At 32.8% G+C, this 18,217-nt stretch overlaps 1 protein-coding gene across 1 annotated transcript in view; it reads right to left on the bottom strand.

The window, feature by feature from the left end:
* The window catches only part of LOC100169160 (Down syndrome cell adhesion molecule-like protein Dscam2), a 22,383-nt gene extending 9,425 nt beyond the window's left edge, over nucleotides 1-12,958 (bottom strand). Inside the window, exons 1-21 of the mRNA XM_001951649.5 lie at nucleotides 12,783-12,958; nucleotides 10,614-11,049; nucleotides 10,321-10,537; nucleotides 10,003-10,249; nucleotides 9,753-9,929; nucleotides 9,569-9,688; nucleotides 9,232-9,504; nucleotides 8,888-9,169; nucleotides 8,661-8,780; nucleotides 8,416-8,589; nucleotides 8,072-8,338; nucleotides 7,735-8,016; nucleotides 7,565-7,635; nucleotides 5,914-6,145; nucleotides 5,688-5,834; nucleotides 5,033-5,191; nucleotides 4,838-4,965; nucleotides 4,615-4,771; nucleotides 4,382-4,514; nucleotides 3,899-4,308; nucleotides 655-951 (exon numbers count right to left, since the gene is read on the bottom strand). Coding sequence (XP_001951684.4) covers nucleotides 655-951; nucleotides 3,899-4,308; nucleotides 4,382-4,514; nucleotides 4,615-4,771; nucleotides 4,838-4,965; nucleotides 5,033-5,191; nucleotides 5,688-5,834; nucleotides 5,914-6,145; nucleotides 7,565-7,635; nucleotides 7,735-8,016; nucleotides 8,072-8,338; nucleotides 8,416-8,589; nucleotides 8,661-8,780; nucleotides 8,888-9,169; nucleotides 9,232-9,504; nucleotides 9,569-9,688; nucleotides 9,753-9,929; nucleotides 10,003-10,249; nucleotides 10,321-10,537; nucleotides 10,614-11,049; nucleotides 12,783-12,921 — 4,468 coding nt within the window. The 5' untranslated portion in view covers nucleotides 12,922-12,958. The remainder of the gene's footprint in view (nucleotides 1-654; nucleotides 952-3,898; nucleotides 4,309-4,381; nucleotides 4,515-4,614; nucleotides 4,772-4,837; nucleotides 4,966-5,032; nucleotides 5,192-5,687; nucleotides 5,835-5,913; nucleotides 6,146-7,564; nucleotides 7,636-7,734; nucleotides 8,017-8,071; nucleotides 8,339-8,415; nucleotides 8,590-8,660; nucleotides 8,781-8,887; nucleotides 9,170-9,231; nucleotides 9,505-9,568; nucleotides 9,689-9,752; nucleotides 9,930-10,002; nucleotides 10,250-10,320; nucleotides 10,538-10,613; nucleotides 11,050-12,782) is intronic.
* Between the last annotated feature and the right edge of the window lie 5,259 nt (nucleotides 12,959-18,217).

Below are 18,217 nucleotides of genomic sequence, written 5' to 3'. Positions count from 1 at the left end.
AGACAATAAGTATGAACTATAAACTGATTTTACTCAAAATATATTAAGTACCTACTATAGTAACTTAAAATATTAAAATCAACACTTGAAAAGTTAAAAGTTGAAATAAAATACAATTTGTTGATAGGTGTAAAAAATAATAAACGATTTACTTTTTATCGTTGTGTACCTACCTATCAATGTGTCATAAATCATAATATTATAGTATTGTTATCGTTGATGACATTGGGCCGAGTGGTAACTATACAGTCTTCCCAATCATTTGTCGCGAGGCAATGTCCTAATAACACACAATTATCATGCACGTGGCACGTGGTTGTATTGCCTGTCGAAATACTCGCTTGGAACAACGATCGGCACTTGGGAAATTGGCACTAACTGGTCGCATAATGTTCAACGACTACGTTTCCGATGTACCTACGTCCTACATGTAGTAATATTATAGGTATTCTATAGAATTGGATGTGTTGGTTTTAACTCGTCGCCACCAAGTGGCGTGTGCAAGAATTTTGTACGGAATGGCGGAATTCGTATGTTTTCTCAGGTGAAAATAAATTGGGGCGGGGTGGGGGTCTTGTTTTCATATGGGTGAAATACGAGGGGATCACACCCCTGTGAAAGAGGAGGACGAGGAGGATAGTCAGTCGCTATTACCTCCGGTCTTTGTGCGGGTGGCAAACCGGTGCTCCCACGACGTGTCGCCGGCTTCGGTGTGCACGACCACGCGGACCGTGTAAACGGTGGCCGGTTGCAGCTGTCCAATCGTGAACGTGTCGCCGCCGATCAGCTTTTGACGGGGAAACTTGACCCACGCTCCTCCCCGACCGTTGGCCGCGTACTGGCACGTGAACGAGTGTATGCTGCACATCTGCGTCGGCCACGAACCGAACGTTAACGTGACGCTGGTCGAGTTCACGGACAGCACGGTGTCCTTGTCAGGTTCTTTGGGCACTGGAAATATTTTTTTATTTTTGTAATAGTGTTATATCAGGGAAAAATATTTAAAAAAAATGTATTTTAATCACCTATATATATAAAGATTAATGTATGTCTGTCTGTGTGTCCATATTACCATGGAAACCATTTATATATTATTTTGAGATTTCCATAGAATTTTTCGTATATAAATGGTTGCCATGGTAATATGTAAAACATATTATTCTTATAGAATTGGCATTTTTAATGGGTAAAGAAGTGTACGGGATCAGCTATTTGTATATAATATAAAGATGGATTAGACCTTTGAGCAAAAGATAGGCTAATTTAAAAAGGTGCTTAAACAGGGATTTTGAGGTTTCCGATGGACATTTTTGTTTATAAATGGTTGCTATGGGCTTTGAAGCTATTATAATAATTATTATTGGTTGCCGGGCAACGAAGTATACAGGATCAGCTAGTCTAATATATATAAAAATCTCGTGTCACAATGTTAGTTACCAAACTCCTCCGAAACGGCTGGACCGATTTTAACGAAATTTGTTGTGTATATTAAGTAGGTCTCAGAGAGGGATGTAAACTATTTTTCACATCCATATTTTTATTTTAAAGGGTGGCTCATACAGGGAATTTTTTTAACCTACGACAATTTATTTTATTTTTTATACAGTTGCCGTTGGTTACCAAACATATTAAATTATTTCGCAGAATGTGTTGCTAAGCGCAATAAGCGTGTTGTGACTGAGCTCCTCCTAAATGGTTAGACCGATTTGAATGAATTTTTTTGTATGCGTTTGCGTTTATTCATCTGATTTTAGTACGGTTAGGTTAGGATTTTGTATTAATTGATTATATCAATCCACCATAGGTAGAATACGACAAACTTGGTATAACTTTGATACTTTAGAGTTAAATCATACACTAACGTACATACAGAACGGGGTCCGCGATCTACCGCAGGTAGATTGCCTACCTGATAATGTACTGCTGCGAATCAGAATTTTTATTACGGGCAACGGAAAAGTTAAGATTAATTTTGAAACCATACACCGAATATTAAATAACGAATTGAACAAAGTTGAGTCACATATAGTTGGTACACTTAATGGGCAACGAAGTGCACGGGTTCAGCTAGTATATTATAAAAGCCAGTAACAGTTAATTTGGTCAGTAGTGTTTTTTTATACCAAACTATTATTTTATTCTATTTGCATGTCATTTTATTTTTAGTATAACATATTAAAGCAGATTTGAATTATAAAAGTATAGGTACCTAAAATTGTATAAACATACGGATATCATGTTACATTCGTCCTAACTCCTAAGGGTTACCTATAAACTTATTGGGGCACAATCAAATTTTGGGAACGATTTGTTTTTTCTTTTCAATCCACTTTTACTTATTTAGTAGAAAAAGTTAAGGTTTTATAAACACATGTTATTTTATTGATTGAAAGTATATCTAATCAAACGTATTTGTCAACATTATAGTATAATAATGATCATAACATAGACAGTATTGACAGTCAATAGGCGCCGACTACATGGGGGCTCGGGGGCCGCAGCCCCCATTGAAAAGATTGAGATTTGAATTTCCCAAATCATGTTTACAGAATAATATATCCGAGATTCGAGAACATTGTTAATAATAAAATTACATATTATAATGATGATATGAATATTGTAACATTGTGACAGTGGCTGCACTGACTACAGTTTATCATAATTTTTAGTTCTTGTGATACAGACTTTTTTTTATCAAAATGATGTTGTTTTGCAAATTTCAGTTCAAAGTTTAAAATTGTGTGTAGTTTTTTAATTTTTTTATTTGTAATAAATTGTTTTAAAATGAAAAAACAAAATTCATTATTAAACTATTTTGGTAAGAAATCTTTCACTAATTATGATGAGGACGACGAAGATGGAAATCTTGAAGATGGTTGCATCAATAAGAATGAACAGAATGAAGTAATTATTAATTAATTACAAAAATAATTACTATATTGAATAGAAATTATTGTTCTTTATTTTTTTAATTTTATTTGTGCTTTGTATAGATACTTTTTACAATATGTATTCCTACAAGTAGGAAAATTAAAAAAACATTAATAACTATTAAATATAATATTTTAGCCAGAATCTGAGAATCAGACACAATCGTTAAAAAACACTGGTAGACAATTTCAACCAAAATGGATTGATAATTATTCTTGGATAACTTATAACTCTACATTGGACAAAGTATTTTGTTTTGAGTGTAAAAGCGCAGTGGATAACAATTCTACCTTGCCATTAAATACACTTTTTGAAAAACGTTCAAAAGAAACATTCGCTGTTAATGGTTTTAATAATTGGAAAAAAAGTTTGGAAAGATTTAAAATACATGAGGGTAATTACTATAAAACAGTGTTCCAACAGAGTGTTCCCCTGATTTAAAATTTAAGAGGATACAATTAAAAATATAGATATAAGTAGTCCACTTCCCGCGTCTCTACTCTTTAACCACATATTTAAATTATTTTGAAGAGCAAAAGTTAAGGCTAATATGTAGCAAATTCGGCCCTCATTGGCATTTACAAAACCTGGCGCCTATGAGTATTGTACATTACATATGTACCCTACTCTTCCCTACATTTGTTTTTTATCTTAATATTTTATTAAAAATACAACTCGTATAAACTTGATATCTGATACATGATTTTGAGTCTCATACTATCATATACCTAAAAATTATTATTGTGTATACACTGAACTGTATCGGCTATCGAATACGAAACTATAAGTCATCCTTCTCCCCGACTTGCAGTACCTATACCGTTTTTCGCTCAATATAGGTGTATGTGAAAATATATAATAGGTATGAGTTTTACGTTCGAGACTTGACATTATATTTTGTTAACATCAGAGTTATCATTTAATTTAAAAAAAAATCTGTCATCGGAAACGTCGTCATAATATTTACCTCCACCTTTCGTAAACACTTCTACGACGGGACCTACGTTGCTCGTGCCGACCGTGTTCACGGTTTGCATGGTCACCGCGTATTTGGTACCGCACTTCAGGCGTTCCACCGTGTACGCAAACCGGTCGGAATCCACGTCCACGCTTTGCTGTGGTTCGTTGCCGGTGTGGTAGTTGAGCACGTAGGCTGTGGTCACGGCGTCCGCCTGTTTGACCGGCTTCCACTGGATCCGAATGGCGCTGGTCGATACCGGGTCTACGCTGAACTCGGGCGGCAACGGAGGGTAGAGTACGTTGACCGTGTACGAAATCTGATCCCTGCCAAATATGTTCTCCACATGGCACGTGTAGTTGCCCGAGTATTTTTTGTCGACCACGGGGCCCACGGATAGACTACCGTCGGACAACACCCTTTGAACCGAAAATATCAACAGAGATCGACGGGGTATACAATTAAACGTCGTGGGCCTAGGCTGCTACTCACTTGGTTTCGATGTTTTCGGGTGACTTCCATACGATGACGGGAGTCGGCATGCCCACCTTGTAACACTCGATCGTGCACTTGGACCCTACGACGGTGTTCACGTGTTCACCGAACGACGCCACTCTGGCTGGTGCTGTGGGCGGACAGGGAGTGTTTTAAAACAATATAATATCCGTTTAGACGTCTGCTGCATTATAGTACACGACGTGCACTGTTCGAAAGTGTATCCTTACCTCTGGAATTTGGACTCTGGTTCACCCGAAAACTCGGCTGCCCTTCGCCCACCACGGTCGAAGCGGTCACCCAAAACTCGTACCGTTGAAATTCCTTGAGCCGCCTCACCTCAATCTTCGTACTCTTGTCGCCGAATACGATTTCCTTTTCAACGATCTGGAAACCATCGGAATACTTTGTATTAGCTATACCCTGCCTACACACAATTTGTTGACTGTATACCTTATTGTGTTTTACGTACACCGTGTACTTGATAATCACGCCGTTCGGCCGTTTCGGTTGCATCCAAGACACAAGTATGCTACTGGACGTCACCGTCAGTGCTTTCACGTTGTCCGGAGGCCCAGGAACTGCAATGGACAATATGTGTTAAGACTCATAATAAGTAACCAGCTGCAGCTGATTACGACAACTTACCGTCCTGTTCGGTTAAACAATAAACAGGATTTGATTGCACCCCTTCGCCGACTTTGGTGTACGCCAAAATCCGTACGCTGTAGTTCGTGTATTTGTCTAGAGCGTGCAAGTTCGTTTCCAAATTCGTCGTTTTTTTCATTTCGTTTAAAACAAACGATCCTGTACATTCAATACACGACCGGTTAAACGGTTGTTTATTGCAGTGTGTGGAAATCGGGTAAGTACAGTTATTTATGGTTGTTGGGAGGAGATAATAAATTAAAATGATTGTGAGCATCATTACAATTTTATAACATAATATGTAACAAAATATACTTTGGATATTTTTTGTTTTAAATATATTTATAAAAATATAATATTATGTATTTTACAATTGGGTATCCTATATTAGTTTGGCGTTTACAAAATTACTATGCAAGTAGTTAATGGAAAGTTGGAAATTTTTTCTTTCTGTCATAAATCAAAATATAAAAAAATATTTACTACGTTCACTAAGAAAATATGTTTAGTAATATATAATTTCTGTGAAATATATTTATAAGGTAAAATATAACAATTATTTGTTCAACCATTTTGTGGAGGACATAAAAGAACCTAGAAAAGTCTCTACTTTTCGATTTCCACCGTTGCTTGTATTTGATTATTGCTTTTCTACCTGATTTTGGATTCACTTTTTTGTAGTGTATTTTATATCCTAATATGGTGCCGTGATGACTTTGCATGGGCGGTGGATCCCAACTCATTCGCAATGACTCTGCTGTCAACGGCGAACACTGAACGTTTTGTGGGGGTTCTTCTGGCACTACACAACATTTTTAATTGATTAGCGTGCGTTTTCAAACCAACAGTTGACAAGTTCATTTCAAACGTTATTGTTTTACCTCCTTCGTTGGTCGTGATACGTATAAAATCCGAATCTGGCCCGGGTCCAACGCTGTTGAAAGCTCTCACGGCAATCCTGTAAGTCGTAAATGGTTTGAGGTTGGTGATTCGAATTTCACATCGTTCATAACCGAGAGTTGTCTTTGTGAATACTTCTGTTATTTCGTTCACATCTGCATATGATACTTTGTAGCAAGTTATTTGGCCATTCCACGTGTCTTTATCTGGAGGCTAATAAACACATTTTTTTAAAGAAATATTTTAGGGAAAAAAATCGTCAAATTATTGATTTTTAGATATGCGTTTTATGTTTCAAAATTAATTATTTACTAAAAATACTTTAAAACAATTATCATATATTATATGGAATAAAAAGTTAAAATATCCACTCAAATGTATTGTCATACCTATAATTGCTTACTAATAGATGTAATATAAAAAAGTATGTGTCAATAACTTAAATTACCTTAGTCAATATTTTAGAAGCATAGCATACTTAATATGGTTTTAAAGAATGAAAATTGAAACACGCATGCCGTTAAAAATAAATTGGAAAATCTATACTCAATACACATACATTTTCGTTTTTAAAATCGTAAACAAGTTTTTTCATTAAATACATATTTCATTTTTTCCTTCAACATTCATCGACAATCGTTACTAAAAAAAAAAATGTTTAATTTTGTTATAAAATAATAACACTAAATATGCATTTTTAAAAACGCTCTAAAACTAAAATATTTGAGAATATGCAAAAGTATGTGTTTAGATTTAATATATTTTTCTCGAAAAATACTATAATGTGTTCACTTAGCATTTAATAATATGATAAGCTACTAAAAAATAATATTCAAATGAATAATATAAATCCAGGCTCAGGAGCCTAAACGTATAAGTTATTACTGATAATACGTACAAAAATATTTTAAGGTTGATTAAATTATAGGGCTTACAAGATTATAGGATTATAATTATAGGACTTATCATAGGATGAAAAATAACTTTCCTTTTAATATGTGAATTGGAAAATTAATGATTATCAACACTTACTGTCAGCGAACAGTTTTGACATTTGAAGACCTAATATTTATTTTCATTAATGGTTTTCAGGTTTAATATTATAACAATTATTATAGTTTTGTAAAATATTTATATTTATCGCAAATGATAAATGTCATAAAGCATTAAAGCAAAACTTCCATTTTTTTCTTCTGTGTGAAATAGTTTGTTTTTGCATCTTGTGGTCATGATTCAAAATCATAGAGTATTATTATGTTACTGTATGTCTAAAAGGCAGGGTGGCATCATGAACTGAGATAGAATAAACTGGAATCGAGAGCATTATCAGTTGTCCTCTTGAGGATCATGAGAGACGTGTACCATGCAGGTGGAAACTGGAACTTGCAGTACACCAGAGGTCCGAGTGTCATTTATATTTATAATATTGGAATCTAATAATCTAATAGTATATATATGCATAGTTAAAACCATGCTCCTTCTTAAAAAATTCTAATTACGCCTCTAGTCAACAAAAATGTATTAAATAATATATTAATTTTGTTGGTCATAAATATGATTTTGTTCTGTGTAATATTTCTACGAGAATACGAGATGTACGTTCATCGAATCAATTAATGGATAGGTACTTACTCTCCATCGAATTGTCACTTGATTTGTATCAATATCAATGGCTTCCACATTATTTGGAGGTGCACTCGGTTCTGAAATAATAGTTTACAATAGTATTAGAATTCGTTTTTTATTAGTTATAAGTAAAAAAAAGGACTTGTGTGTATTGAAAGATAATCGGAGTAATTTACCATCTTCTAGAGTGGTGACGGTGTTATTGGGGCTTGGATTGCTTGAACCGAAATCATTTACGGCAATAACTCTTGTCGTGTACTGCGTGGCGGGTTTTAAATAAGATATTTTTGTGTATGATAAACTTCCACCAATAGTGTAATTTGACCAATCTGAACAAAGATTAATGCACATCTGAAGCACATAATGAGTCACGTGCGCTTTTACCGAATCCCATCGAAATTCCAGCCATCTAGTACCCGCGTCCACCACATCTAACTGCTTTGGAGATTCCGGTGGTTCTAAATAACAATAAAGGTTTAGCCATAGAAATACGGTTAAAAAATACTTCCTTACCTCTAACTACTAAATTGATTGTCATATGATCATAGCCATACGAGTTAGTTGCCATACATGTATATATCCCCGTTTGGCTACTATGTAAAGAACTTAAATAAAGTTCTGATATTATCCCTTTGTTCGTATTTCTAGTATTAATATTTTCCACTGAGGGACTCCATTCAATATTTAATGGCTTAGAACCTTCTGCCTCACACGTTAAAACTACTCTGCTTCCCACCACGCCACTTTTATTAATAGATTTTTCTTTGAAATGAGCGGGTACTGTGAAAATGTAATACAAATAGTTAACATTAATAATTTATACTTATAGGTATAAGTTAGGTAATTTGTAGACTTACTGTGAACTTTTAAGGACACTGTTTTCGTTAGTTGGTTTCCTATTCCGTTATTGGCAGTACATGTATAATTATCTTCATTTGAATTAGCTGTAAGTCGGATAGCTAAAGAACCATTGCCCAATATTGATATTGCTGACTCGGAGAAATGATTGAGTGATTGTAAAAGTTGATTATCTATACAAATTAAAAAAACAAATCGTGGATGATATTTGTATATTCCAAAAAAATATAAAGGAGTAACAAACCAGATACTCTAGTCCATGTTATTCTTGGTTCTGGGTATCCTTCTGCTTGGCAATTTATTATAGTTAGTTGATTATCTAATACAGCTGTGTCTTCAGGTTCAACAATCCATTTTGGAGGTACTAAATCATATACATAATATGTTTTAAAAATAGAATTATTGATAAGTTAGTTAGATTAGTTGTCAAGAGTTGGGTTTAGAACATAAACAAAGTTTGTATAATCTTACCTTTAATATTAAGTAAAGCTGAATAGTTACTACTGGCTACCGAGTTGCTTACAATACAAGTGTATATCCCAGCGTGTTTGGGTTTCAAATTACTAAAAAGTAAAGTACTCGAAAATTTGAAATTTTGAAGTTCAATTTCATTATCCGTTAATACTATCCTGTTATCTTTACGCCATACAAATTCCATTGGAAGATCTCCTGATTTTATTGTACATGATACTTGAGCCCGTTCACTTTCTTGTAGATCTTTTGTAAATTGGAATGGTGTTACGACTGGTGGTTCTATTAAAAAAAAAATAGTGTATACAAAATAATAATCATATTAAGACTATTGAAAAGCATACTCATTATTCTTAAATATAGATGCCCGGTCGCAGATTGTCCCCTATCGTTAATTTTTGTGCACACGTATAATCCAGAATCGACGGTGTCTTGTGTGGAACGTAGAAAAAGAGTTCCGTTATCAAACAACGTGTGTCGATTATTATTTGGAATTGTTATCATATCTTTTTGCCAAGCCGTCTTGATGATTGGATAACCAGCAACTGGACATTGAAGATATGCATCGTCTTCTGAACGCACTGTAAGATTTGACGGTGGCCTTGCAATAGGATCACCTAAAATATTTTTATTATTATCAATTTAATTATCTTCACATGTTATATAAATAATAAATCATACCGTAAATCTTAATCATCGCAGAATGAGATTTTAATCCTAGAATATTTCGTGCCAAACAAGTATAATAACCTCCGTGCAATACATCAGCTACTGATACATTTAAATAGCTAACAACATTTCCTATACATAAAAACAAATTAGGCTAGTATCTTTGAATTATAATAAGAAGGGTTTGAATAATTACCATCTACGTGCATATAACTCCCAAATACATAATCTCCTTGTGGTAGTATGAGCCCTCCGTCGAGATACCAATATATCCTGGGCGGAGGATTACCAGAAGCTGTACATCTAAGAGATAAGAAACCGTTTATTCTGATAATTTGTTCATGGAAAGTCTCCATCAATTCAGGTGATACGGCTGAAATAAACTATGATGTAAAGGGTTTGTTTCAAGTGTGACATTTAATATTATTTTCATTTTAAACCCGTACCACCGAGGGATAGGAGAACACTGGATTGAGCTGTCTCGTCGGTTTCTGGATCTCTCGCTAAACATTGATAAATTCCTTTATCTTCTTTCATCACGTTGTGTATTGTCAAGTGATTGCCTTTTTGTGATATTTCGTGTCTACCAAAACCACGTATTGGTGACCCATCTTTAAGCCACGAAAACAATGGCTGTATCGATGTACCTTGAGTGGTACAGTTGAAAATTGCAGTCGAACCGGAATCAACTACCTAGAAGGGATAAGACGTTTTTTTTGGGCCAATCACAGTGATTTCAATTAACTCAGCTGATAAAAACTAACCTGCTTCAATGGATATGCACTGACGGCAAATGGTAAGGTAGCCGATAGTGAAATCTGACGTTTATCTTGACCGAGTTTGTTAGAAACTACGCATTCGTAAGTAATGGCAGTCTCGCTCATCGGAACTCTGATGATATGTAGTAATGATTGATAGGGATGAACAGTCAGTGACTCCATAGATATTTCTTGTAAATTATCTTGACTTTTGCGGAACCATCTATAGTGAGTATTGAGTCGAATTAAAGTTAGAACAATTGTGCATTGTTCCGTAGACCGTAACGTGATTAATATACCTGTACGTCGGTGGGGGAAATCCTTCAGCTGAACATATCAAATCGGCTTCTTGATTGACTTTGACGTGAATATGTTCAGTATGGTGTTTAATAATCGGCGGTATGTCCTCAGTAGGTTGTTTGACTATGATTTTAGCCGATTGACTGACCAGCTGATCACCCGTATATTTATTGACAACTTGACAGAAATATCTATCAAACGTATCTTCAGGTACTACATCGTGAATTAGTAAAGTACCGTCTAATGAGATTACGTATCGTCCTCCTGGATGTATTGGTGTGGATTGCCCAACTTCCATTCTGGAATCTTCCATTTTGAACCAGGTTTTTACCAAGTGTTCACTGGTTAACTCTGGTAATTGACATTTAAATTCAGCTACGTTTCCTTGGAGGGCAAACGCATTTTGGACGGATAGCTCATATGATTTTGACATCACTAACAAAATTCAAAATATTATTACATTGTTACATTATATTACCTATGTTTATTCTTATACTATATTTTTAATGCATTCTCATGAAATGTCTTGAAATGCGCTTATAAATAATGACTATTATGAATAGTAAATTTATATGGTAATTTAATATATTACTATAAAATAAATATTATATAATATACATATATATAAAAACGATTGTTAGGTACTTGATTTCAATTTTCTAAAATTTGGTTAAAATTTAATTTCATGAGTGGAAATAGAATGATCTGAATTTAGCGAATAAACACTACAATTCACATTTTTAACTTCTACGGAATAACCAAATACCAAAGGCATTATTACTAGGTACACAAAAATACAAAATATCACATAAATAACAAATAAGAGTTTTTTTAAAACTCGCTTGTTACGTATTTATAAGCAGAAAAAAATGTATTATGTTAACCGTAAAAATAAAAGTATACCCGACCAAACTCTTTCCCGGGATTTATATTTGGGTTGTTTATAAGAACACACTAAACTTCGGTCCATGAAGTTTAATTAATTATTCTTTTCATAATTATATGAATGATAATAAATTAAATATATGAAAATTAAATGTAATTACATGGAATAAATAAATTTAACTGCGTAGCGGCAAGCCAAATTTAGATTTAAAAAAATCAACCTAACCCTTGTTGTAAAGATATTGGATATTTAGATCATGAACATGTATTTTGAAATAATAATTCAAAAAATATTTTTTTTTGTTTTGCCTTTAGCGTTATATATATAATAATAATATCATCATAATTCATAGGGATTGATAACAATTATAACAAAAAAAAGTTTTGCAAATTTTAAATTGATCCCCAGCTAAAACACATCCATATCAAAATAAAATCAAAATAAATAATAATTAATACGTAAATAGTTGGATAATTATAAAATAATAATTAATATAATTATTACGATCCAACAAAATGATATAGTTATTAGTTAATTATGTAAGCAACGAATGACCTAATAGATTCAATGAATGCCTATAAAAATACCTTAGATTTATTTAAATATGAAATATGAAATTCATAAAAGCTATCTACCTACATTATACCAATTGGATTTTTACATTTTTTATCTAACTGCAATAATTAAGTGGTGTAATAAAAATAATTCTATGTACACTATTGCTATATGTATATGTGAATTATAAATTATTTTAAGACTTAGTAGGTACACGTATTTTAATTCTAATAATTATATTCTAACACGAATGGATCAATTCAAATCTATTCAGTATACGAATAAACGTAAATAAATAACTATAACGTAGTAGGCAATTAATTATAATTAGTATTGCACATTATGGAACCATCGATATCGCTCATCAACACGTGGTTTTTGAATAAAACGTAGGTGTGTAACTGTGTAAGTCGAACACATTTTACTTTGCAAAAAAATAATCCCATAGCTAAAACTCACGTATGCTGCATAATATATACGAGTGCATTGTACACGTCTTCCGGACGCAATAATAATATTCTAGTCGAAATATTATTAAACGCGCACTAAAATAGGAATGTGAACGTGAACGGTCGTTGGATTTAACTTTTCCCAAGGGTGGGGGATAAATAAAAAACGAAATAATTAACGCCACTGGTGTGCGCATTATAATATATAGGTATGTATGTATAGTGGGCGGAGGCGTGGGACGCGGAAACGAAAATTAAATATTTACACAGATCCGTACCGGCTTTAATCCTGGACTCCCGCGAGACGATCCTCCCCACTGGGTTTTCCAGGGCACACTTGTAAGTCGCCGCGTGTATTTCTGGCATGTACGACTGTTCGGGGAACGGCGGGAAGTACAAGTTGCCGTTCGGCCGCATTTCCCTGGAAATAAAACATGCGGAATGAAAAGAAAAATTGTAATAATAATGATAATAATAATAAATTGTAAAGACGTGGCGTGAAAAAAAAAAAAAAAAACGAATAAAATTGTTGCACAGCCGAAGCGTAAAAAGTAATTTACGCTTCGCGGGCGTGAGTGACTCGTGTGTAGGTATACCATACCTACCTACTATATTATACTATACACGACCAACCACCGACTGTAGCGATCAACCATAATATTATTATTATACACACGAGTCAGCTGATGTGTATAGGCATGTAATTATAAATATACATATATGCATAATATGTGGTGCCTCTCTCGCCGTGGTGGTTACGAGTGTTTTTTTTATTTTCCGCGGTAGGGGTAGATGCGGCTACCCCTCCCCCCACCTCGGGGTATGCGTGTGAAGTCTTTTCGGTTAAACAAAATATTATTCACATCTCGTTTTATAATATTATTTCATATTATCGCGATGGCGTGTAATTAAAACTCGAACACGGTCTGCGGTTTTCATTTTCAAAAAAAAAATTGTTGTTTTTTTTTCACCGGGACGACAACGCAATAATTATTATTATTTAAAAACGGGTTCAGTCCGTTTTTCCGAATACGAGATGAGTTTTATTGTGAATCGTGTATTGTTACGTATTTAAATGTCCGCAATTAGGGATTCGGATCATAAAACGTTTCCCGACGACGACTTCGCGGTCGTGAGTAATATAATATAACATCGCGTGCGTATAATATAATAATTTTAATAATAACAGTATAACGTACAAGAGTGTATTTTTTCCGTTCCACCCTATCATCGTTACTTACACTCGGTCGGATACGTACTATTATACTTAAGTAATAAAAAAGTAAAACTACCCGGCATTACTGCGCTGTAATTATTGGCGACACATGGTCGTTGACGCTGCCATTTAACGTCGTTTACCGAGTGGTAGGTATATAGTCGGTATATTTATATACACCATTCTTTTAATCTTTTCCAACAATATAATACAATATTTCATTTGAGGCTCTATAATATATACCTATAACTTCAGTAGTCGTGTACCAGATTTTTATTATACGCGTGCACTTAAAACTTTTAACAGCTCGACATTAAATAACTGTATAAAGAGTAGGTAGTGAAATTCACTCATTCAATTCAATGTCGTTGTGATTTTATTGATATCGTATATATTGTCGTACACAATAAATACATAATAAATAAATAAATAAATATACATGCTAAGTATACACATTATATAATATATACATTATACATATATGATATACACATTAAACGATTTCAATTATTGTATTTGGCATTTTTTTATTTTTTACATAATACAATTGAGTAATTTTGCCATACGAAAAAAAAAACACGATTATGAACCTGGTACTCAACCCTATAATGTATTATTGTATGTGGTGTATAAAATTATAGAAATAGGAATAATGATTTATAGACAGGATACAGACACACTGCAGGGTGTGATTGGATGTGTACTCTCATCTCTCTTCGATCCTTTAGTCGCATGTCCGCGTGCAACTGCGTTATTATATGCAATCGAAAGCAATTATTATAAATCATCTAATTTAAAACCGATTATGAATATTATGGTTTGGCGAGGCCTTTATATATATATAAAAAAAATGGTTATTAATAGTAAGCATTTTAGTTAGGTTAGTACTGCTAGTATCATAAAGTTGTTCTTTTATCAAAAGATTTATACAACTGGAGTAACTAACGGTTTTTAGTTGTTAGTTTACACTCGATTTTGTCAACATCTATATTAAGTTTAAAAAACAGCTTTAATTACTTTGTTGTGTTAAAAAATTCGCGCATGAACATTCAAGTGGTCCTATATTAGTGTTACTCTTGATTAACGTGTAATTACGACATTTCTTCAAAAAGATACTTTTGTATAGTTGGTAATTGATGATATCTTAAATGTAATGATAATGGGTTCATAAAATAAATTCAAGAACTTCTGCCAAGTTTTAACGTGATCCTTCTTATATTTCTTAATGTCTAAATTTGAAATTTTTATTAAAAACAAAAATGTGTGTACATTTTTAATGTAAATATAGTATGAACTTGACCTACCAGCTATGTTGAGTAAAAAATTAACTACGTAAACATTAGAAATTCATTTTCAAGTATTAATCGGTAAAATAATTATGTTTTGATATCAGAAAATAAAAAATAAAGAAGCGTACATGGTTTGAGGGCACGTGCGTGATTTTTAATTATAATTATATTACTGTGGCGCTTTCTTAAAACATCATAGGTATATATTATATTAATTGTATAGAAAGTTGTTATGTACATTATACAGCCATCATAGATATTATAAGTGTTGGAAGTCTTAGATAGTAAATAAAAATAATTATTACAATTAGATTTCCAACAGTACCTAAGTATATAATTTTAGACTAGGCACTTATAGAATTTATTATACAATGTATATTAAAAAAACTGTCAGTGATTCTGTGTTAATAATAATAAAAATAATAAAAATATTTTTATATATAAATTTAATTTTTAATAAAATATACATTATATACAATGACATTGTATTACATGACATTACAAGTTCTGTAAATGATTTTTTTTTCATAAAAAAAAGTGTACGAACGGACAGTTTCTGTTTAGCTATACTGTACAGGTTAGCATGCGAATTAGCTTCGATCAAAAAGGCAACCCTGCGGTGACGTTTTTATCACGGGTTATAATATGTTTTTTATTAAAACCTACAAATAGACATACAGTCTGTTCAATTAGATGGCCAAGGATCTATAGAAGTGTATAGTTGAAACCGTTGAGGAGATTTTTACCGCCCCAAATTAAACGCTTTTTTTCCTGAAAAACGGAATGTTGTAAATAACGAACGTTATAATTAAAAAAAACCAGCGTGTTCAAACGCAACCCCACGTACATTTCGTTTCTGAGAATTGGTCTTAGTGACTCGAAGGGCTCGTTACGACTGAATTTATTAGACAGCGACACGGCGTATATTATATTTTAAACTGCAGACGAATGATGTAATTTTGTCATGTCGATAATAATATAACCTTCTCGATATATATCATGTGGAAAGTAAATATTATTGTGAACTACTGCGGCACGGCGTTAAAACGAAGCGATAGCCGTCCGCTGATGATTTTTGTGCGCGCATAAATGGGCGACATAAGTAATAATAATATTACGTGCGAGTAAGATATTAACTGACATTATTATTTCTAAGTAATAATTTGTTTAACAACACACACACATATAATAGGAGACATCACAATAATATCATATACCTAGTATAATATGTCAAATGCTACCGCCGCGTGGGGTACGACATACTAATAATATTTCGTGCGAGTAAAATATTAACTGACATTATTATTTGTAAACAATAATTTGTTCAACAACACACACATATTATAGGAGACATCACAATAATATAGTATGTCGAATGCAACCGCCGTGTGGGGTTTGACATCGTATTCAATTATAGAGCGTTTCGGAAGGCTCGTAATCGGTTTGAAGTGTGTGCGCGGTATTCGAACAGACGATTATCTGGTGGTGTGTAAATATTGAATGTGGTTAAGGACGAGACGCCATCTTTCTACTACAGTGGTGGTGGCGGTGTGTAACGGCGATGTGTACTGCCATTCAATACGATGACAAACATATAATAATAATATAATGTCGGCAATACACGCGCTGCACCATAAAGATATTGTGTTCAAAGTGGAAGGATTTTTATGTGTTCGTATATATAATATGTATTATATATGTACCTATATGCGGTACAAAGTAAAATAAGACGTAATAAAGGAAAAATCGTGAATAGAGTTTTAATGAAAAACTCTCGAGCACAACCGTAAAATACAGTCAAAACTCAAAAGCCCGCGGAAACGTCCAAAAAACACAACGGAATAAATTGATACGGTTATTACTTATTTTCTAGTACACTTAACATTTCAACGTCGAAAACCCTATGGGTTTTGGTATGGGAATACCAAAAAAAAAAACGTATTTTAAGTAAAACGGTAGCACATGTATATACAATATGTAATTTTCTTTTATGGCCCGAATACATATCTGAGTATGGATTATTTATTACGTTTTTTTTTTTAGATAATTGAATTTTGGTTTACCTCTCATATCAGAGAGAAAGAAATCCAAAGGTTTGATTATTGGACTGAGAAACAATATAATTTTTTGCCGTATTTTCTATATACATGAAATAATAAATAGAATATAAACATTTAATTCCAATATTTGTGTAACATAAAAATAGATTACTCCGAAGCTATATTATGATTATTTCAAATATTATTTTTATTGAGATAAAATATAAGCACACATTTTGTATACATATGCTTGGGCCTTGGATAATAATATTTGACAATGTTCACATAATAATGTAGTTTATGATTGTGTTGAAATTATCTTACACATTTTAAGACCATTCTAATAAGTACCACCCAATATCCAATAACAAATACAGTAACTATATAATATATATATACTATACCTACACTTTAAAAATCATAAAATATAATCAGGGAATTTAAAATTTATCAAGTCGTTGTAAATGTTATAAAATTAATTTACTATGTGTATGTGCTTATTTTTATTAGATATTGAGTTATGTCTAAAATATGTAGTAGGCGGCTTAATAAGATATTAATAATTTTTTTTTTTGTTTATTTAGTGTTTTGTTGTTTTAATTTCTTTTATGGATTACAGTGTTAACGATTATTATTTGGATGTTTGCATTTTATTAAAATTACTTCCATAATTTTGAGGTCACATTTTGAAGTGATCAAAACGAAATGAACAGCTATGAGAAAAGTGTTTATTATATTTTGTATAAAATAACAGATCTTATAATAAATCTTTAACCAGAAAAATACTATAAATATAACATTAAGATTACCTAACTCGTACTTATAATGTAATATAAAATAAACCATTATGAGATTGAGTTATTTTTGAAGAAAAAGACTGTAGAAGAATACTATGAAATTCATCAATAAAAAATAAGGTGGGTAAGTGGATGTCGCTCTGCTGTACAGTAGGTTACAAGTGGGTCACTGTATAAAGGATAGTATTAAATTTGAATTCAATGATATAATATCACTGTATAAGAAAAACGATTCTGAGCGGAGACGGTTTGTCAGTCTAGATATTAGACATAATATAGAAGCGATTAGGTAACGCGTTATACATCAACAACAAACCGTGGTACTATCATAGATATATAATAGTATACTTTAGAAGTTTCAAGTACCCACAA

This window comes from Acyrthosiphon pisum, chromosome A1 (assembly GCF_005508785.2).
Source record: "Acyrthosiphon pisum isolate AL4f chromosome A1, pea_aphid_22Mar2018_4r6ur, whole genome shotgun sequence".
Classification (NCBI taxonomy): Eukaryota; Metazoa; Arthropoda; class Insecta; order Hemiptera; family Aphididae; genus Acyrthosiphon; species Acyrthosiphon pisum.
Note: the sequence above shows the minus strand (reverse complement) of the source record. Positions and strands in the feature narration are given on the sequence as shown.